At 36.0% G+C, this 23192-nt stretch overlaps 3 protein-coding genes across 3 annotated transcripts; 1 reads left to right on the top strand and 2 right to left on the bottom strand.

Annotated features, from left to right (window-relative positions):
- Positions 1–16: 16 nt before the first annotated feature.
- Positions 17–14590, bottom strand: LOC135682899 (uncharacterized). The gene is made up of 9 exons (XM_089113143.1): positions 13836–14590; positions 13608–13707; positions 12304–12608; positions 11508–11787; positions 8856–9446; positions 7366–7953; positions 2807–3148; positions 2181–2423; positions 17–2047 (listed from the first exon to the last, which is right to left on the bottom strand). The coding sequence occupies exons 1-9, from the start codon at positions 14187–14189 to the stop codon at positions 1434–1436; spliced, it is 3417 nt and encodes a 1138-aa protein (XP_088969269.1). The 5' UTR covers positions 14190–14590; the 3' UTR covers positions 17–1433.
- LOC148958209 (uncharacterized) lies at positions 4175–4914 on the top strand. The gene is made up of 2 exons (XM_089112897.1): positions 4175–4440; positions 4756–4914. The coding sequence occupies exons 1-2, from the start codon at positions 4175–4177 to the stop codon at positions 4901–4903; spliced, it is 414 nt and encodes a 137-aa protein (XP_088969023.1). The 3' UTR covers positions 4904–4914.
- A 3088-nt stretch (positions 14591–17678) lies between the features above and the next one.
- LOC135682902 (kappa-type opioid receptor-like) lies at positions 17679–21792 on the bottom strand. Its single transcript, XM_065197991.2, has one exon. It carries the CDS (start codon positions 21134–21136, stop codon positions 20135–20137), a length of 1002 nt encoding a protein of 333 aa, XP_065054063.2. The 5' UTR covers positions 21137–21792; the 3' UTR covers positions 17679–20134.
- Positions 21793–23192: the final 1400 nt, after the last annotated feature.

Genomic DNA, 23192 nt, shown 5'->3' with positions numbered 1-23192 from the left:
AACGAGCATTATAAAGATTGACGACACAGAAATGACTTTAGGCTTTTGCACCATTTACTATGTATCTAATTTACAATATCGTGGAATTTTCCTTAAATTCTAACAATATAAATGCAATGCCAACTTCATACTTAGAGCAATATTGTTACTATTCTGTGCTATACTCTGATTCTAAACGATGAATCGTCGTCAGACAAACTAAATTGCTTAAAGAAGTGAGAATATTTTTATTAAATCTCTATAGAACAAGTGCAGATTGTTCTTAACAAGTATAGAATAATACATACTATTTATATAACTAATACTTGCCTTTAACAAAGGAAGTACTATAGTAAAGTTTTGCTTGAAATCATAGCCTTTGAATAATCTAATTCTAATACTGGCTTTCGAAAGCCTCTTCACAATTTTGTCAAAACAGAGTGGCATTCATTATTAGTTAACATAGCGGCTTATGCGTACCTTTAAAAAGGTTTTGATACCAAATACAGTTTATAAACTATATCATTAAATATTTTCATAGCTTTGGAAGGATCAAAAAAGTGTTCTGAGGCAAATTATTTCTACATTAAATTTTTATTGCTGCTGTTAGACCGAGATTTGTCCTTATAATTTGCAAAAAACAGGTTATATGGACAAATGTCAGGAATTCTATAATTAGGTTCCTGGTAATGTCACACTTTGGTACTTTTTGGGGCCAATCAATAGCAAGAAAACATGCCAAAATAGATTCTCTTCATCTATTTTCTAGCTTACCTATACCTTTTTTACTGGGAATTATCCCTTAACGAAAAAAATTGTTTTGAAATCTCAAATTTGAAACTTTTACGTACTCTTACAAGGACATAACGTCTAGGAAACAGGGAGTTGATTAGCTTGTAAGTATAATGTACAATTTCCCATTCACATGCATTGTTATTCTTACATGTCCAGGAAATCATGACAGATGCCATGCTAAACCCGAACACATAGAAACATCTTTTTACTCAACATTCATCGAAGCTCTTGATCCATACGCCAGACAGATATGCTTCTACGTACGCTACAAAAGACTCAACTTTGCAAACTTTCTGTTTAAGTCGAGAAGCTTTAAATAGGGGGTTAGGATTTCAGAGAAGCTCTAGATCTGGACATGGCCAGACAGAGAGTAAACAATTTCTGCAGCAATTGACCAGTTACATGAGAATCTTTTGGCAAAATGTTTTGGGAAAAATGATTGCGTACCGATCATCTAGATAAAGATCTTCTAATGAGTTCGGTTGAACGCCGGACTCTCTATTCTCTCTACCATCCCCCCCCCCCCCTATGATCGCCTGCACGACATAACTGAACATTTTGACCTAACGTATTTGTTGATGCTATCATTGAAATAAAATGCGGCTTCAACTTTTTATTTGAATAACAGGTACAGTGCATTTTCGTGCATATGTTGGTATTTATGCACTCGCTTCTTGGCATTCAAGCTTCCCAATCGTATAAAAGGCATACTCGGAAGATGCTCCAGTGTCTCCCCACTGTATCTTTGTTATTGGCAGATCGTCTTTGAAAGTTACGTAGCCTTCATCAAACGTCAAAGTATCAGAATTAGCATCGCAGTTGCATTTTTTTGTGCTTGCTAGGCAGCTGTTTGTGATTCCGCAAGCGCAACCGGAGCCGTCGTGCGGCCCACCGCCAAAATACCGTAAAGCCTTGCCATCTCGCCCCAAAAGTCGGCCACAGATTGTGCCTAATCCATCTACAAATGTTGTGCCTCTACAGTCAACACGCGTGAACTGTCGGCAAGATGCTGAAGCACTTACAAACCCAACGATATCTGCAATTTTGTTAAGCTTATACACGAGTGCATGCTCATATGACAAGCAGGTCTCGTATCCTGAGATATATTTTTTGAATTCACTGTCATGACTAAAGTAGGCCCACACTGTTCCATCTGACTTCTTCTCGCATTCAACAAAAACAGGTGAAGACATGCTACCCTTTCTGATTGAAAAATATTGCTTCGTGACAGACGGAAATGCTTCGAATGCCTTGGTACACGATGGGAATGTTTCTAAGTGAAAGAATGACAGAACTTTGTTAAGTAATTTAGAATGTTGGTAAGAGTTTAAGTAAAAACAGAAAAATCTTGAGGTTAATACTGATGTATCGTTACTGTTCGATGTACAGAAATAAATCCAACCTACCACTGCACTGGAGACTTCCGATTGTGTGATAAGCATATTCGTTGCTCGCATCTGTATCACCCATTGCAATTGCAGTTAATGGTAAAAGCTGCTTGTTAGTTTCGTAGCCTTCGTCGTGGTTTAACTCTGCTGTATTTATATCACAGTTACACTTTTTATCTCTGCTCACGCATGTTCCTGTTTTTCCACAAGAACAACCAAAAGTCCCTTCTGTTCCCCCAGGAAAGTGGTCCAGCCGTTGACCTTGATGTAGCGAGAAGATAAATCATCATTTTACAGAATCTCATCAAGATTAGAGCTAGACATAGACGCAAAATAGACGCATTTCAGTATTATTGCCTAGCGAACCTAGCCTGCCTGCAGACTCTTGAATTGAATTGCAACATTTGCAATTCAATTCAAGAGTCTGAAGGCAGGCTAAGGAAACCTGATGGAATATGGTCAATAGGCTTGTCAATTTTGCTACACCTTCGCAAATTTAAGAATGAAAAGGTGCTAAAATATCTAGTTCATTAACTTTCTGCTTTAAAGCAGGGTCCCATCTACAAGAACGGTAGCTTATAACCGCAAATCAACTTGTATGTAACTGTGACATACGGCATACCAAAAGAAATGCGTTTACATACCTTTCCTGTCAAAAAGTGCCAAATATTGGTTACCCTCGTAGATTATCGAAGTTCCATGACAGTCAACTCTTACATGCTGCTTGCACTGGAATGATGAATTGACAAAGCCGATGATACTTGGCATTCCATTGTAGTATCTCAGGTTCTGTTTATAAGACAATGCAGTGTTGTATCCTTTGACATACTTTTTTGCTTCATTGTCGTGTTCGAATATTGCCCAAACAACAGAATCAATCACTTTGCATTGGACGCTTACTGGTTCTGACGATGTCTCAGGTTTAATGAAGAAATTAACTTTACTTGGAAACATCAGCAGTGCCTCTGTGCATGACCTAAATACGTCTAAAAATGAATATTTTTTTTCTTAATTTTTGGCGAAGAAACAAGCAAACAAAGTAGATTGTAATAAAGAGGATAGAGTCAACTCGCGATGAGAGAATTTGTGCAACACAAAGCATCTATGACTATATTCGCGTGTGATTTCTTGCTATGTTAGATTGTTGGTCAGTGACTTTTGCAGTGCCGGTATTTTCCTGACTTTGGCAGTTAACAAAATTTAATCTTGTGAAAGCAACAAGGGAAACAATATAAATTGATAATGCAACTTTTTTTGGTATATTCGAAACATCGAATATTCAGATTATTTTCAGAATATACCCTATTAAAGGCTGCAACGTAAATCAATAAGTAAATAAATAAGGAATTGCCACGCATGTTAATATAAAATTAGAGAAAGACCTTTTTTGTGAATCTTTTCCGGGGACTTTATTTTTACAAGGTTTAAGAAAACGCGTAAGAAAACTTAGCAAAGAAATTAAGTGATAAAAATTCGTTGTGGTCCTGCAATATTCTAATTCTTATCAAATAATGATACTTGTAGATTTTTAAATAACTTCTTTTCGGAAGAGATAGGTTCATACGCAAAAAAGCTTCTATCGCACAAAGCCAAGTCAACCTTCCAGTTCTGTTGCAATTCTAAATACCAAAGTTCTGTTGCCCTTTTATAGTCCAGTCACTCTGTTGTTTGACCTGGATTAAATTGCAACAGAAATGGTTTCAAGTGTTTTGAGTTCCTTATTCTACCGAAAACAACATATCAAAAACTTACCACAAAGGGTTGAGGCAATTTCCCAAAATACCAATGCTCATTTTGAGAGGTAAACCCCAAAAGCTTTCCTTTATTTTCAAAAATATTGAAAGATCTAATATTTGCACACTACAGTGCTATAGTTATAATTTTGCAATTTTAGTGAAAATATACTTTCGATATAGGAAAGGTATTTTAAAAATAATTTTAGAGAAATTCTTATCTAATTTGATCCAAAATGGTTGCCTTAAATTCAAGATGGCTGCTGTTGTTTGGGAAAAATGCTACCCTTCTTTGCAGCATCTGGTCATTCACTTTACGCCAAGTCTGCTCACATCTATCTACAAACAATGTCAAATCTTCAGGAAACCCATCCAAATGTCTATGTAAAGTTTCAGCAGGGGTATCATGTTGTCAGAAGAAGTAACCGTTTTTGGGCAGGACTTTCAACTAACCTTGTGATTGAACAAGTTCTAATGAGAAGTTTGAAAACAACTGGCGAACTCACTCGTGGGGGAGGGATGACCGAACTTCGAAGAGCAATTTGGCTCTGCTAAAAACCTGCCTGTGCTGAAGTAAATCGTGCGATGCAAGAAGTTACAAATGTTGCGTATGAAACAAGAGAACAGCACGAAGAAACATCTCAAGCACGTATCAAGAGATTTCGAGGATGCAAGGAAAATGTTAAAGTATGTAACTTCAAGAAATCCGTTTGACAACCGTAAGGAGCTTAAAAGCATTGACACAGGAGAGGTTGCAATTTCTGCTGTCAATGTAGATGATGCAAAGAAAATCGGGAAATGTATTTTAGAATCAATGTATTCATGTCTAAAAGTGAAGTTGGAGAGTATACGTTTTAAAGGAAAGACATTGTCATAACCATGAAAGCAAGATCCAGCATCCAAATAGATGGTGAAATAATTTCTATCGACCCGCTCTTGATGTTTCAACGTCTAATAACAGCTGTCAGAGGTCTTGGATCAGAGCTAGACCTAAAGACAGCTTTTTAGTATGGGTTATTCACATTTCCTCCTTCTCTCGTCGAAAGTGATGGCTTATTAAGAGAGGCAAACAAACCTCAGATAGCAAACTCTTTTTGGTCTTTAATTGGACCTGATGTTGACTCGTTTTCAGAGGATCCATTTTATGTCCTTGATGGAGGCTCCTTACTTCACAAAGTAATTTGGCAAAAAGGAAAAACGTACTATGAAATCTGCGACAACTATGTAGACTATGTAATCAAACATTATGGTGAAGGAACAACAGTTGTTTTTGATGGTTATGATGACAAGCCCTCGACAAAAGATATCACCCATCTCCGTAGAACCAAGGGGAAGCAAGGTTTATCTGTACATTTTTCAGGTGAAATGAAGCTGAATATGAAGAAGAATGAATTCCTTACGAATATCAATAACAAAAAACGCTTCTTAGAGATGCTTGTGACTAAGATGAATGAGTCAAATCTTCATGCTATCCAATCAACAGGTGATGCAGACCTCTTGATTGCCCATGCAGCCATCGATTCAGCGTCAACACGTCAAACAATTGTCATTGGAGAGGATACTGATCTTCTAATGCTGCTACTTCATCATGTAAATTTGGATTGCAATGACATATTTTTCACATCAGAGCCAAAATAAAGAGCCAGAGGTCCAACAAAGTTTTGGGACATTAAGTATTTGAAATCGAAGCTAGGACCAGCATTATGTGAGGCCATTTTATTTATTAGGTTGCGATACCACTTCGCGCCTTTTTTCAATTGGCAAAGGTGTAGCGCTGCAGAAGTTCAAAAAAGAAGAACGATTCCAATTCCATAGTGAGACGTTTAGCAGACCATCATCGACAAGAGAAGAGATCATTGCAGCAGGAAAGGAATTGTTGCTTATTGTTTATGGTGGAAAAGGATGCACGACACTCGACAAGCTTTGTCTCACAAGGTTCTGTGAAAAATTGCCACAAGTATGAAAATGGTATCACCAGAAAGCTTACCTCCAACATGAGCAGCCACGTCATTCCATTCCATGCATATCTATTACCAAGTTCAAGTCTGGCAAGGAAGAGACGATCTCAATCCAGAAGACTAGGGCTGGGTAGCCAAAAAAGGGAAACTCTTTCCACTTTATACCTCGAAGCCTCCTGCACCACCTAGTTTGCTAAAGCTTTTCAGGTGCAATTGCAAGTAAGAGTGTAGGAATTCCAGGTGTACATGTTACAAGAATGGACTTAAGTACTCAGGCATGTGTGGTGAATGTTGAGGAGTTTCATGTATGAACTGCCAAGATCCTGGGGAAATTGACACTGATTTGCAAATCGATAATATTGTTTAAAATTGCTGTTTAATATGCTGAATTTTTGAGTGACGTTCAACTTCTACTTGAAATGTACTCTTTTGCCAAATTTGGTCTTGACCAAATAAAAGTTGGATCATTCAAATCTTGTGACACACTAAATAGACAAGTGACGTCATAGAAACAAAATAGTAAGTGACGTCATCAATTTTTGCATAAATTTAAGGATAATTTGATACGTAATATATGAATGCAACGTTTTAAGTTAGTCGGACTTGACACGCAATAGTTATGGTAAATTATTTAATTCTTTCCCTAAAATACTTTTTTGGCAAAATTTTGCGGCAAAGGTGAAAAAGCACCCAAAGTTTAATACCAGTTTCTGAAAATTTGCCTCATCCTTTTGTAGAAAGTTTTTAGTATGTTGTTCTTGTTTGTTTGGAGATGCGAAAACGAGTAAAATGAATTCTGTTACAATTTATTCCAGGTTGACCAAATTCATGACATAGATTGACTGGACTATTAAGTAACCATACCTCCACTGTCTCTTTGGGGCCCTATAAGACAACACGAGGCTTCTGGACACCTTAAGAAAGCAGGCTACTTTTCATTAGATGTTTTAAGATTATCACAATTGCCTTCCAATTTGAAAACCGCACCTTGCATCTTGCGCCCTGCATCTTGCGCCCTGCATCTTGCGCTCTGCATCCTGCGCCCTGCATCTTGCACCCTGCATCTTGCACCCTGCGTCTTGCGCTCTGCATCTTGCGCCCTGCATCTTGCGCACTGCATCTTGCGCTCTGCATCTTGCGCCCTGCATCTTGCGCCCTGCAACTTGCACCCTGCGTCTTGCGCTTTGCATCTTGCGCACTGCATCTTACGCCCTGCACCTTGCGCTCTGCATCTTGCGCCCTGCATCTTGCGCCCTGCATCTTGCACCCTGCGTCTTGCACCCTGCATATCGCGCCCAGCATATTGCACCCAGCATCTTGCACCCTGCAACTCACAACCCGAAGCCAGTCTATCAGTGAATGGTACTGTAAAGTATTTTCAGTCAAAATATTGTTTTTGTCAAGCATCATAGGTTCTTGAAAACTTATGTACGATGCTCTCTTGAAATCTTCCAAGGGATAGGACTTCTTACAATGACAAACAAGAAAAGTTACAGCAAACCAACTTCTTACCCGTGCACTCTATCTTGCCAATATTGTATTCTATGAACTGGCCAGCACTTCCTACACCACCGAGGCTTATCTCCGTCAACGGTAAATCGCCCTTCGCCTCGACGTACCCTTGGTCGTATACAACGGTGTCCTTGATACCCGCGTCACAGTTGCAGCGGTGTGCACTATTTACACATGACATATTGTATCCACAAGCACAGCCAAATCCATTAAAGGGTCCTCCTCCAAAATAGAGTAGATTCCTCTTGTCGCGTCCTTTAAGGTGTCCACAGCTATGGGACAAAAACTTGCTGTCCTGGCAGCTCAACTTAGTGTATTGCTTGCAACTAGCGGCTTTATCAATAAAAGAGGCAATAGTTGCTGCTTTGTTAACACCATAGTCAATCTGTTTCTGAAAACCATGGCAATTAGCTACGCCAGTTATGAGATCGTTTGCTCCGGTTTTAACATCAATCTCAGTCCACTCGGTTCCATCGCTCTTCTTTACACATTTGACATGAACAGCTTCTGTCATTGGACTTCGAAATATCCAGAAATACTCTCTTTCTGGGAACTTCCTCAACGCAAAGTAACAGCTAGAGAAAGTATCTAGAATGGAAATTTCCAAAACAATTTTATATTGAGAAATATGTATGAAAATGATTTTTCGAAGTAAGCATAATTTTGCCGCTTTACTTAATTCTATTCATTTTCCTCGTTGTGCAAAACCGAGATAGTACATCAGCTATCTGTAAGAATTGTGCATTTCATGAAGCGAGCATGAAAATTGGCATACCTACCCATTTTGATGCGCTAAAAACGATACTTAACCTTTATATGCTTAACCTTTCAACGTGTCTGATTGGCTCTGCTTTTACAAATGAGAGTCATCTAGCTCGTCACGAGATGAAAGAGTAATCACAGAGTATTTGATAGAGTTGTTTAGAGTGATGATAGAGTATTTTAAGATTCGTGTTATATATTCAATACATATGTTATATTAAATATTCATGTTATAATCAATATTCATGTTATATTTAATATTCATGTTGTATTTAATATTCATGTAATATTAAATATTCATGTTATAATCAATATTCATGTTATATTTAATATTCATGTTATATTCAATATTCATGTAATATCTAATATTCATGTTATTTATAATTTTCATGTTATATTTTTAAAATCCATGTTATATTCATGTTATAGCTAGCGAATTTCCGGTAAGATTCCTTTTCTGAGAAAAGCAATGGCAGCATGGTGACCGGTACCCAGTCATGCGCAAAGTGTCTCTCTGTACTAATGAGCTAACATTAAAATTATATTATTAAATCATCTATTATCATTAAATTACTAAGTCTTTATTTAATCATTTGTTGACAGAACGTATTCTAAACAAAGTTCATTTCATGCAAATTCCCTCGCAGGTAGTTAAAACAAATAGAGCCAGAGGATAAAGAATTCAAAAATTCATGAAAGATTCTGGCTATAAAACCATAATTTGTTACCGCTGCATTTCAGCTTTCCGATTGTATGATAGCCATACTCAAGTGAACTAGAACCAGAATCACCAAGCCAGATAGCTGTAATAGGAAGTTCTGTTCTGTTTTTAACAAACCCTGTGTCTTCTGTTAAAGTTGCGTTGTTGCTATCGCAGTTGCATTTGAATTTCGGATTAACGCAAGTCCCTGTCAATCCACAGCTACATCCTACATCTGAAGCCGGGCCTCCTCCAAAATAAGCGAGTTTTTTCCCATCACGTCCAATAAGAGCACCAAAATTTGAAGATATAAATGCTGTATTTACGCATTCGTACCTGGTAAACTGCTTACATATGGAAGAAGCATCAATGAAAGCCTTGATACTATTCATATCATTGTGAGCGTAATTGATTGATTTCTTGTACGAATATGCCGCTTCATAACCAGTCACAAACGTTCTTGTTTCAGCATCATGATCAAAGTTGGCCCATAAATAACCATAATGATCCTTTTGGCACTTCACGTAAACAGCTTTTGTTGAATGTGGATATTTAATCCAGTGCAAGTGTTCACTGTTTGGATATTCTTGCAAGGCTTCTCTACAGGATGGAAATGGCTCTACGAGGAAAAATAGGGCGGATAAGTGTGTGGATTTTCTTTAAGGTAGATAGTCTTATCAAGCTTCCATAGTAAGTGACTTCTGACCTGACCTGTTTCATGTAAGAAACTAAGAACGATCCAGTTATTAATTTTTGTCGATAAATAGTTTTAAGACCAGTCACTTTACGTCTCCAATAAAGCTGACAATTCTCTACCATCAAGCCACAAAACACTACCATTGCTATAAGTGGAAAACGTTAAATTTCAGTGTAGCTGATTGGAGCAACATTATGCGGTGTTCAGCGAAGCAGTATATTTTGTAGAGATGCAAATGAACCCTGTTTGTTTGTCGCTGTCGGTAACATCTTGGGACATTTCTATCTACCAATAGTTCTATGAAGACATTTTCTAGTTCAGTAATTTCTTTACCTATTCAAAAAGCTTTAAATTCCAGCAAAGGCAATTTGAAAAGAGAATAGTCTTGTGAGTTTCAAAACATTTTTTAAAAGTATTAAACCGAACTGCGGCTTATTATTTTAATAGAAAACAGTTATATGAAAACACAATTTTGATATGATACTTGATATGATATAAGGCTACTTTTGAGTGAAATTGATACTGATCTAGGAATAACACTGATCATACTGATGATATTGACTTAGCCAGTTATCAACAAGTTATCTAATAGCAAATAGTCAAGTGATAATCAACAATATCAAATTACGAATAGCATTCTGTATATCTTTCTAAATGGCTAGCTTTTCCGGAGGACAGAAGTAAATCGAGAAAGTTCCACCAATTGAAGAAATAGTTTACGAGAAAGGATGATTTAGAATATCTGAGTGCCATCGAAATGATTTCTTGGTGTTGTGCTCTAGAGACATCGGTTATTCCTTCAAATTTCATTCTGAACATATGTAGCATAGATACTATTGTTGAATATATGTTTGAATGCTAGCATATTTATTTGGCTGTCTCACTCATTTATTTAACACAAACTATTTTGCAGATGTTATTGTAAAGTATTCTTTTCATGCAAGAAAAACTTCATTTTCAGGATTAATGCTATGATTTGGAAAACTGTTGTATTTTGGAAGTGGCCTAATATTATGAACATCAAACTGAAATTAATCGTGATAGATTTTATCAGTCAAAGTTTGCTTTTATTCTAAAGATACATAATTTAAAAAGTTTTCGTGCTAATTTTTCATACATAAAATATAATGGAACTTGTTTGCGAACATGTTAGGCCGCTTTAAATTAGATGGGAAACAACGAAAAAATTATGAAGGATTTGTAGATTTTTCAAATAAAGGAAACTAGGAGGTCTATCCTAATTTAATACCATATATCAGTTAGAGACTTTCACGTTGCAAGCGAATCAAATTGTAAAATCTCTCTCTGAATCTCATTCTTATGACTCGAGATGAAAATGGTGACAATGACGACGTTTACAGCATAGCCCGTTATAAATTGAAGAAAGAAAGCTATTTTTTCCTTTTACAATTTTACTTAAATTTTTTGTCATATTCTGTTATATTCTACAGCACGCAAACTCGTATATAAAAGAAACAACTTAGTGATGCGTGACTTTCTGAAGAATCGGATACTTTTAATGAAGAAATGAAAATTTCATGCTTTTGTTCTTATGATTTGCAAAATTAATTGGTTTTTTTCAGTATTTAACTATTTAGTGATTAGCAAATATAAAAATCAACAGCCTTTTTCGAAGCTTTGATAATCCATAAATCTACTCATCTTCAAATCGTCTTGTAAAAACCAACGAGACGTTAAGACGCTTCATGAGACAAAATAATTTTGATATATATTGATAAATCATATACCAAAATATATCATAAATATACCAAAATATTGATATGTCAAGTGGACTAAATCCAAATTAGATTTAAACCTTACCCAACGTCGCCACTAGATTTTTGCTGCACAAAGCAAACTCTAAAGTATCATTTTGGGCCTAAGGACATAATCTCAAAGAAAATTACAAAGAAGTCCCAAGTAGTTCTTGCAAATCCTTTAGGCCAATTTTAAAAATGTAGATTGACTAAAAGACTGACTTACCTATGCATTCTAGCTTTCCAATAGAGAAATAGCCATAGCCTCCTGAAAGCGAATTACTCAAATGTATCCTAGTTAATGGAAGAACGCCTTTATCAGTGATGTGACCAGAATCCGACAACAAAGTAGCAAGGTTAGCGTCACAGTTGCATTTGTATGTATTATCGCTGCATGTGCTTGTTGTCCCACATGCACAACCAGTGCCATTGGATGGGCCGCCACCAAAGTAAGTGAGTTTCTGGCCATTGCGATCATTAAGATAACCCCAGTCTCCATTAAAAAGCTTGAAAAAACGGAAAAAAATAATGATGCACAATAGATCATAACAAGATCATAGTATAACATGTTATAATATCATAATATAATATAATATAGAATAATATAGAATAATATAGAATATATAGAATAATATAGAATAATATAATATAATATAATATAATATAATATAATATAATATAATATAATATAATATAATATAATATAATATAATATAATATAATATAATATAATATAATATAATATAATATAATATAATATAATATAATATAATATAATATAATATAATATAATATAATATAATATAATATAATATAATATAATATAATATAATATAATATAATATAATATAATATAATATAATATAATATAATATAATATAATATAATATAATATAATATAATATAATATAATATAATATAATATAATATAATATAATATAATATAATATAATATAATATAATATAATATATTTATCAAGGGTCTAAAAAGAAATGAAAAGTATTCAGTATAACAGTTTTACCTTCATTCCGTAGCACTCAAGTTTAGTGTGCTGCCTGCAACTTGCTGATGCATTAACAAATTCTATTACATCTTCCAACTTGTTAAGTGTGTAGTCGAGTTGTCTGTAAAATGAAGCCGGTACTGTATAGCCAGACACGTAATTTCTTTCTTCCAGGTTATGGTCAAAAAAGGCTCGAAAAGAACCGTCGTTGCCTTTTTCACATTTTACGTACACTGCCGATTTCATTCCCTCCAGTCTTATCCAATAAAAAATATCGCTCCCCAGTGATTTACTTAGCGCCTCTCTACATGAAGAAAATATTTCTGCAAAAAAAGAAAGCAATATGCTATTTTCTTTCAATTCTAAATGGTACTTAGATTCTCATTTGACAGTCCCATTAATGGTAATCAAATCGTAATAAGAACTTTGCATGTAAAATTTTATTTGAAGTGTCTTGAAAGTTTCTAAAAGGTGCCTTTTGAAGTGGCAAATGAGCTGAAAATTTTAAAGAAGCAAAAAGCCATTGTGTGATTGAAAATGAAACAGAGCTAGTTTGTTCTGGAAAATTTCCCAGCACTCGAAGACCATATCATATATAAAGACCATGAAACTGTAAAAGATCAGTGGCAACTTAAAATTCAGCTTTGATTTTGTAGAATGGATAGAACTATTTTCTGCTTGTTTGCAAGAAGCAGATTTATATCAACTTTAGTTCAATGTTACATCAAAAAATAAAGGTTACCATCTTAAATTCAACCTAGAGAGGAGAGCAAGGTTTCTGATAATTTTTATCTGAATTTCCAAATTTACTTTAATATTGTAACATTCGTCAGGACCGCTTTGATTATTCACGATTTGATTATAACACTGTTTTGATTTCCGAGAAGTATTCAAAGTTTTAAAAATCGTTTACTCTCCAATCTCTTACATGGCTTTTACTTGCTATTGTTTTTCTTGTTAAAACCAAGATAACATGAAAAGTTCGCAGAGGAAGGTTTTTCCCAGTCATAAAACAGTTTTAAAAGTTGCACGTATGGAAAATATTTCATGGATTTTGGTATATTTTTTCCTCGCTATCGTTTAGCTTCTCGTAGCTATTGATAGTATCGAAGTTAAAGGAAATTGCATTAAAAGGCTTGACATTTTCTGATTTTTTATAGCCCATTGCTATACCATTATTATAAACAATTATTACTATTATACTAATACCAAAAACGCTCAAACTTCTTGGTTTTATTTCTCATTAATATTGAAGCATCAAAGACATGATGGTCTCATAAAACACTTCAGAATTATGTGAACTGTTTGTAGGAAAATTTTACCTGGGCCGTAACATTGACATTCGTATCCTTCACAGGTGTCCACACAGGTGCAATGGCTTGGACAGGGATTGCTCAAGAAGCTTGTACATCGTGATCCAATCTAAAAAATGCGATCAAATGAAAATAAAGAGAAATGCACTATTTTTAGTACAATTATATGATATTTTTTTCAATTTTAATTCATTTCAAGCAAATTTGAACTCACAAAAATGTTTCAATGAAGTTTACCGTGCGCGATATTTCCTTGCTGCCTGTGTCATAGAAATTCCATCCTTTCTTCGCTATCATCTTTCTTGGTTTTGACATGTGATCATCTTTAAGCAAATGGCAGTCGACCTTACTGTCAGTGCGTTTATGTGTGTTCATTGCCACACATTTTTCAACGCTGACGCACAAGTCGATACATTCTACCAAATCACTGGTGACGTTTTTTGCAATTGGTTCTTCATCGAGTATGTGGTCGTTTGCAATGCGGTAAAAAGTTGCCTCGCTACCGCATGTACCTTTGAAGACTCTGCGACATCTCGCTAGAACCAACAGCGAAAGAGTGACTAAAATGAGAAAGCTGTATTCTTCACGCATAATGGAAATTGGCCTTGCACCAAATTCCAGGCAGAGAGTATGATACTGAGCTTTAAAGGAGGATCTTGTGTAGTTATACAACGGCTAAAAACCAAAAAAAGACAGCCACCTTGAATGTCTCATTATTCAGTGAAAACCACTTGCATCAATTGAATTGTATTGCAAACCGACATATATTGTATCAATTAAAATGGAATGAATTCCTTATAAGAATAAAGTTCTGTGAACTTTCAGCTTAAACTGGTAACATGAATAACATTTAAGTATCTTGGCAACTTCTAAACAAAACACATTTCAGGGCGATTGACCTGCTAGCGTGAACGAAAAGGTTTTGTATGAAGAACCAATTCGACCAAAATTTGCAATAGTAGTTTATCTTGTTCTGCTGTTGACTCATGACAGAATTTCAGTTTTCAATTTGTTCCCTTTACACACAAAGATTACAAAAAACCTGAAGATACTGACGTGGAAAATGTGGAAAAATAGCATACCGATGTACTTTTTGTCCGATACTTCAAAGAATAAAAACATCGGATACTGACCAAAAGTAAGATAAAATTCAGATGTTGATCAAGATTAGGGCGAGATGAAGGGTGTCGCTTTTGATTGGTTCATTGTTTTCTGTGAATCAGCGAACCCTAACTTCTCACCTAGCTAAAGAGTCGAAATTAAGAGAGGAAAGGGACTCTTTTGGCAAAAAAGTCAGGGTCTATTGTTCTGAAAAAGTATGAGTATGACGAAAATCAGTTTAGTATGATATGTTTTCGCATTCTGTGCAATGTTACGGTACCAAAGGCTTTTTCATTACAATGATCGATCTTGATTTATTAAAATTTTCACTTTGGTTGTAAAATTTAATTCACCTCTCATTCCGAAGAGCAATGTTATTACAGGCATGATTAAAAATAGCTAAGTCGTGAAAAATCAACATCTTATCATTTAAACTTGGTCTTTCAAATTTGATCAAAGAAGGCATTTACTCTCGTTCGTTTCATTTACTCTGATGAAGCCCTGTATGCCTGGGCGAAAATTGGTGTTCCTTAAATTTAATTTATTTTCAAAATTTCATCTCGTTACATTGGATTCTCGTCATCGTATTGCTTTGTTCCTGAATATCTTTCGTATTATTACTCATTGCAAGATTCACAGAATCCGGCGGAGAGCCTATCATGCGGTTCTTCCTTCTCACACACAAAAGGCATTGTTTCGATCATAAGCCCTACAGCTCCAAGATTTTTGTCGAAGAACAAATTTATGTTTAAAAATGCCATAAGAAGCTGACGGAATGCAGGTTCTTTTATTTTGAAGTAATAAAGAGCTAACCCATACGATTTGAATATGCTTAGGTGGACGTAAAGAGCATTCATAAATTATAGTATATAAGAAAGGATTCATGTGGGTGAATAGAGAGAGAATGTTCATTTAAGTCTAATAAAGAACAGTCATCAGGCAACAAGGTGTTTGTATTCAGGTAAAAGAAGCGTGGATTTTGAAGGATATGAGAATGGATGCTCCTTGCCATGATGCATAGATGCTTGTCATGATTGTTCGAGTTCTTGGTTTAGGTATTCTAGAAAACCTATTATCAGGAAAGGGCTTTGCAAAACATACTCGATCATTCATCATTCATAAGCTTCATATGCTCAAAAGTATCGAGTTGTTATCGCCTTAATGCTTTTCGGCAATAGCAATTGCTTGTACAGTGGTGCATTCTGTCTTCATAACCTTGACATTGTATAAAATATTTGATACATTCTGCTTCAATTTAGAACCATCCTAGGCTATGTTCACATTGCTCCGTTTTCGTTTTTTATCCGTTTTCATATCGATCCGTTTTGCCTGTTCACATTCACACTGCTCCGGATACATTTGAAAACGGTCTGAAAACGATGAAGCGTTCACATTGCTCCGCTCTGGATAAAAAGGAAAACGCCACGAACTGGTTTACAGCACTCGCGACTGCTAAAAAACTTTTTAAACAACTCATTGCCACTAATATTCCTCCGAGTAGTGTACTAACTTCGAGTGAATCAGCCATGTTAAGAGAAATTGTTCAAATTGGCGCGGTCTAAGCATTTGCTGTATTGTTGTTGTTGTTAGCGTTTTCAAAAGTTACCGTTTTCGGTGTTCACACTGCGTATTGCGTTTTCGAAAGTCTCCGTATTTAAAAGTATCCGCTCTCGGTGTTCACAATACGTATTGCGTTTTCGAAAGTCTCCGTTTTTAAGGTGGAGCAGTGTGAACGCAAGGCACAAACGGATACTTTTTTATCCGTTTTCATTTGATAAATATGCTCTCTCGACGACTCTTTTAGTGGCCTAAAGGAGTGGGCGGGTCAAGGCTTGCAACGAGAACTGGCTTTGAAAGGAATGCTAAGCTAAGCAATATTATGGCTGTAATAACAAATACCGTACTTCCTCTAAAGAACGCCGCGGTGTTTAATACAAACTTCAGATTTTCGATGCGGCGTTTAATAGAGGGCGTTGTTTGTCAGAGGGCGGCGTTCATTAAAGGAAATACAGTAGCCTAAGATCAGGCTCGGGCGGGGCTTGGACGGAGACTCAGTGGAAAAAAAATTGAAAAATTAGAAAAAGAAAAGAAAAAGATTGAACGCTTGTTCTACTTCGTGCAAACATTATTTCGTTATAGTTAAGGATTTTGAATGCAGTCTGATAGAGGGTAAGAGTAGCTAAATATCATGGTGGCAAAAAGTTCGGAGAGATGTCATCCTTGCCGTATTCGGAGAAGTAATGTTCACAGTATTACTTCAATAATCCTAATCAGTGATCATTGCGATAAATTTTGATATACAAGATAAAACTCAATTTAGTCCAGGTAATATTCAATTCAATTCAGGTAGATTTAGGTAAATGTCAGCTGATCTTACTTTTCTTGCGTTCATGTGTGTTCATTGCGACACACTTTGGTGCATAAACCAAGACATTTCATTAGATCGGTCGCAACGTTCTTTGCAATCGGTTCTTCATTGAGTATGGTCGCTGGCAATGCGGTAAAACGATACAGAAGTGTCGTAGTTTGTCTACGAAATTTTTTCGCGCAGCAAAACTGAAAAATGATTTTAGCAGAATAAAGGCTTGTAAACAAATCATATTTGTGTCGTTTTCTCTTCTAACAACATAGCTTTTGCCAATGTACGCTTGATTCGTACTTCCTTTTTAGAGTTTCACTCGTACAATGCCTATCTGGAGGTCAATACTGTCATGAAATAACCCAAAAGTCATTTTGTTGAGTCTATTCAAACTTTTCGTTGCTAGAAGTTTCGCTCTCAGAGCAACATGACGTCAATAATTGGTTGATAACCAGCATATTCTTCCCAGAGTCTGTGATTTTCTGATATATACTGGTGGATAATTACAGAAAAAATTTTACATTTGAAGAAAATAATCTAAACCTCTAGATTCTTGCAAGAGTTGTGATTAAAGGAACTACAGGCGGCTCCCGAAAAATAGGGAAGACTTGGCATCGTAGTCTACGCCCTTTTTGAAGATGACAACACACCTTTTAACGTAAGACAACGCAAGGGACCACATGTCAACCCCATTACAACAACACTACTTAATATAGTGAAATTTCGAGTCAAGTTGTTAGAAAGATCATAGAAAATTTTTACGAATAGTTGGAGAAAAGCTTTCCAAATAAGAGCAAAATGATTTTGATGGGGGAGGAAACGTCCTCCCAGTCTTCCCTGTGGCACCACCTCTGAAAGGAATTAGGAACAAGGCCTTTATAGAGCAACAATTTAGATGAATGATATGACTGCTGATACAAGAGGCAGAATTGACTACGAAAATGTTCTGATTAATCAATTTCCCTACGTCATACGAAACTTTGTCTGTTGAAAGATAATTAACTTATGAATTTTTAACAAAAAGTTTTTAACCGGACGTTGGAAAAAGCCTTGCTGAAGACTGCTTCAAGACAGTACCTTGATTACAAGTTTTGCTATTTCATGTCGCCTCAAAAACGAAAATTACAGAGGGTTTGCTTAGATTATTTATTTTGGAAAATGAAATGCGAAATGGTATTGACATTGTTATCAAAGACATTGGATATCGCAAATGAAAAATGTGATTGTTTGGTATATTGTGGATCGTATTTGATTGAAATCCTTTCCAGCTGATTCTGCAAGTATTTGTTTACGGTTTTATTTGAAGAACGACGAAAATCATCAAACTAAACTTTTTTTTACTAATATGTTTATTCTACTCATCTATTGCTCAATCGGTGAAAACCAACATAGGAAGCCATGGACATAGAAAGCATTTGATGAGGGAGGGGGAAACAATTAGAAGACACATGAACCACGCCCTATTCGAAACTATTAGTAACCTCATTACACTAGTCTTTCTATTGAGTAGCTCCTATTCAAAATATATGATAGAAATGTTTTTCGACTACAAAACCCGCAATCACCTATAATTACTCTTAGCTTTGTAAAAAAGAAAGCTGATTTTAAAGATACTACAGTGAAAAAATTTGGAGTCAAAGGATTCTCTTACATGGGTGTCTCAAAAGTAGGAGATCATTTTAGTATAGGTGACTTTAGGTTCTTACGTCCTTGTTGGTTGAGCAAGACGAACCAAAATGGAGAGTATGGATATGATAAGGAAATGATTGAAGAAAAAAGCATTTTGATACTCCATAGATTCAATGCAATCCAAAAACGGAACACTCAATGTTAAAGAATACATTTAATTAACTGTTAGAATAGCTAGATTGCTTTAACTCTTCACTATCATTATCTCTTCACCCACCTCAATCATATCACCAAAGTGCCGAAAATGAAAGACTTTTATGAAAAGGATCTCTTTGTATGAAAATATGACTTTAGAATTGTAATATATCTGAAATTATATCAAAGCATAATATCAAAAATCTGAAAAAACAATCGAATTTCCGGTTACCCAACATATTATCGTTTAATTCACTGTCCAATAAAATGAGCAAATTTTGAGAAATAAATAGAGTTTATATACAATATTTTTACATTTCTACTTATTCAACGATGAATGAAAATAAACTAAATGTCTAACAAACTAAGTGTCGAAGCTGCTTGGTTTCAAATAGAAATTTTAGCATGCCGTGAAAGCTCAGTTTTTGAGAATCTAAGCGATTTGCGGCTCATTCACTTAGAAAGATGGAGTCAAATTTTGGGCATGTTAGAAATGCGTTTGCTTGGTCGTGAGCCCAGAGTGAAAAGTGGGAATAAGTCTTTAAGAACTTCTAAACTTTCTTAGGCCCACTTTACACAATGATAGTTAACGCGGGTTGAGCGAACCCAGGTAAATGCGTCTGCGCTGCAATCACAATCTACCTGATTTAACTCGGGTTGAACAAGGAGTGAATTCTCAAAGTTAAGTAAAGTTAAGATGTATACACTTGAATTTATATATTCAGGGTTGAATCTAGGTGTGTTTCTTTGTTTTGCTTTTTGTCAGAACGGCGATTTTCCTTTGCTCAACTGTACGCATTTGTCTTTTTAAAAGCCATTCAAGTTCTATCCACTTTGTGCTGTTCATTTTATGGTGGAGTACAACCATTGCTGGGTTTCACCGAGGATCGATAACCCGGGCTGGACCTATGTAGATTTTTTGTACTGTATACATGGCTTTACATATAACTTTACCAACTAATTATCAATCTCCGAACTAAATTTTTCTTATTTTAGCAACAGCAACGAAATATTTTCTAAATAGATATATGTAGCATGTCTAAATAGCATGTCTTTGTAGTAAATGGATATATTCTATTAGGTTTAAACCTCCCAACAGTTTTCACTAGAGTACATATTTCTGTTGGTACTTATTTTTTTAATACCAGCTCAAAGTCAATGATAAAATGTTCTTCAATTTAGAGAGAAAATCCAACTTACACCGATGTTGAACTTCAAGATTGTGTTTAGCTAGGTTAATTTCGACGTAATGCTAAAGAGAATTGCTGAAATGATGAACCCTTGTTGTCTTCCTGCAAGTCAGGATGTTGCTGAATCCTAATCTAAAGTCCTTAACGCGGAAAGCATATATTACAGGGTTTACACTCGAGGAGAGAAAACAGAGGACTACGCTGGTTTGCGCCAAATTTCCGTTCCAAGGCACACCCCTTTCGAGGTTGAGCATGAAGTAGAGCACCTGATTCAACGACCAACAAGCAAAGAAGGAAATTATCATAATAAGGACAGTTCGAACGCTCTTTCTTCTAGTTGAGATTGTGTATAACAGTGCGGACCTTCCACTGTCTGTTGTACTTGTTAAGGCTCTAAGCTTCCCTTCTGCCAGGGCCGTATTTATTCGCAAAATAAAATACACCATACAAGAAATTGGTGCAACGTACTGTATCAGGAAAACGAACACATAAAAAGCTTTCCATAGAACATAATATTGCTCTAGGTTGATTGTAGTGCAGTGTGCACCAAGACTGCCTTTCCCAGTGTCTGTAGACTGAAGGCCACCAAATAGGGCGTAGTTTGGAGCAAAGGACAACACCCATATCAGACAGATGGTGACAATCGCCCGTCTTTTTGTCGACCTCGTCCGTGCTTTAAATGGATGGCAAATAGCGAGGTATCTCTCATACAAGATAGCAACAAGAGTGAATATAGAAACAACAGCAAAATAGAAAAGAACAAAATATCCAGTCCACAACTTGCATAAAACATCACCACCTAAATCTGATGGATGGTCTTGAAATGAAGAGGTTGACATCACGTACACTGGTATACACAACGAGGTAACCAGAATATCAGCAATAGCCAAGGAGCCAATGTATATCCCAAAGACAGATTGTCTCAATGCTTTGGTCTTTACAAGAACACTTATCACCAAGCTATTTCCAAACACTCCACTGAATGCTATTATCGAGTAACAGACAAGCTGCCATATCCTTAATGGAAAATCACTCTGCGATCCCATGCTGGATTTTGCTTCCATTTTCAATACATCCGCTGCTCATCTAACATGAAAATACTAAGACTGGCATTGTCTTTAAGGTGGTTATTTGTCGTTTACCATATAGGTGCATCTTTTATCTCCGGTGACTCTAATAATTAATAAGCAACCAGCTGCTTAAATAGACCTGTTCTGCCTTGTGACAGCGCAATCATTGGCTGATTGACTTTGCACTCAATATGCAAAAACCGAAGATCCATGAAATCTTGAATATTAAAAACAAATATTTGCACCGATTCCAAGTCGTTTTGGTAAAATCATCGACGTAACTAGGCATAGAATTCAATGATATCGCCCACAATGTACAAATTACTCGCACTCAACTGATTTCTAAATCAACCCATTTTCCACTGCCTTTGTCTTGTCATTTGAGAAAACGTTTCTGGCAGATAAAGAAGCCCTGGATAAGGATGCATTTGAATGCACAAATGATGAAACTAAAACTTCAACATTGATTCGGGAAGAGATGGGGATTCGAATTTACAGGGGCAATGTAAAGAAGAAAATGGCAAAAAATGCATTTTGTCCGGGATTGTAGGGAGACATTGCTAGTTCCTGTAATTATTTTAATTATTTGTCCATGAATATGGAGATATTACAAAGCAATTAAGAATTTATAAACAATCTTATGTAAGAAAATATAGGCAGCCTTTCCACTAGCCTGGGTTAAAACATATCCGGGTTAAAAGTTATCCGTTTCTGCGTCGCATTCCCACTAACCCACTTGAAAAATGGATAAGTTTGAAAACGGGTCTCAAAGTGGGTCAGTTTTTACCCGGGTATCTTTTGACCCACCTGCGAGTTAATGGAAACGCCGAAACCCGGATAACTTTTGATCCACTTGCAACAACAGCAACGTTTAAAAATTGAGACGGCGCCAAAAATCAAAAAACAAAATCCTGGATGTCGATGTTGCTTCCATTGGCCTACAACGATAGAAATTGAAGGATTTTTGATGCAAATACTGATTTCTCTTACAACTTTTCACCCTGGATACATTTTAACCCGGCTTAGTGGAAACGATCAAAAACGGATTAAAAACGGGTCGAAAAAAAGTGCCGTTTCCATTGACTCACTTTCAAAACGGATAACTTTTAACCCGGGTATGTTTTAACCCAGGCTAGTGGAAAGGCTGCCTGACCTACGTTGGAAATACATAATGATCAATATTCACACTCTCTTTCAAAGCATATCTCTTTTCTTCATTTGAATGAGATGAGCGCCTAGCTGGGTCACTGCTTTTTTAAAAGTATAGCTAGCACGATTGTCCATGACTATTCTGAAAAGAGCTCTTTCTCTGATTTTGGTATCTGGAGATCACCAATATCAATTTCACTGAAAAAATCTTATCAGTTGCAACTGTTTTTTTTACGAAATCTATAAATGTTCTTGCATTAAATTGGCATTGCTTTTTTGACTTAGTTATGGTTTCGGACTTGGAAGCTTATCTCAGTCTGGAAAAGATTTGTTATGCTAGGTGCACACAAGAGAGGTTTTCTACCCGATCAAAGTAACATTCGTGCATTTTGCTTTAATAAAGATCCTACGCGAGCGGTTGTTAACCCGTAAGAAATTTTGTTATCCAAGAAAATCCACTTAACTCTTCCTGAAAACCTGAGGGATTATGGTATCAGAGCTTTAACTCTGAACTGGTTTAAATCATTTCTCTTTAACAGAACCCAGGCTCTTGAAATTTAAGGGCATTTGTTTGACACACGTAAAATATCTTATGATGTTCCACAAGGAAGGGTACTGGGAACACTTCTCTTTCTACTCTCCTTCTCTATTTGATTTGCATATGGTACAAGCCTACGCTGCAGCACAGGCTACCTGAAGCCTGCCCTGGACAATCAGTCATAACAAGCATTGGCTATAAATAGCGAAATATTGCCGCAAAAGTTGTAATTAACACCTTGGTGCTATTTTTACTCTAGTATTAAGGCATCAGTACTCTCTTCAAAGCAGGTCATCTTGTTGCTAAAGATGCACTAAGGAATCGTTATAGTTAAGCCCCTATATCCTATTTGCCGCATGAAAA

The sequence above is a fragment of the Rhopilema esculentum genome, chromosome 16 (assembly GCF_057945365.1).
Source record: "Rhopilema esculentum isolate cy_ngs chromosome 16, ASM5794536v1, whole genome shotgun sequence".
NCBI lineage: Eukaryota > Metazoa > Cnidaria > Scyphozoa > Rhizostomeae > Rhizostomatidae > Rhopilema > Rhopilema esculentum.
Note: the sequence above shows the minus strand (reverse complement) of the source record. Positions and strands in the feature narration are given on the sequence as shown.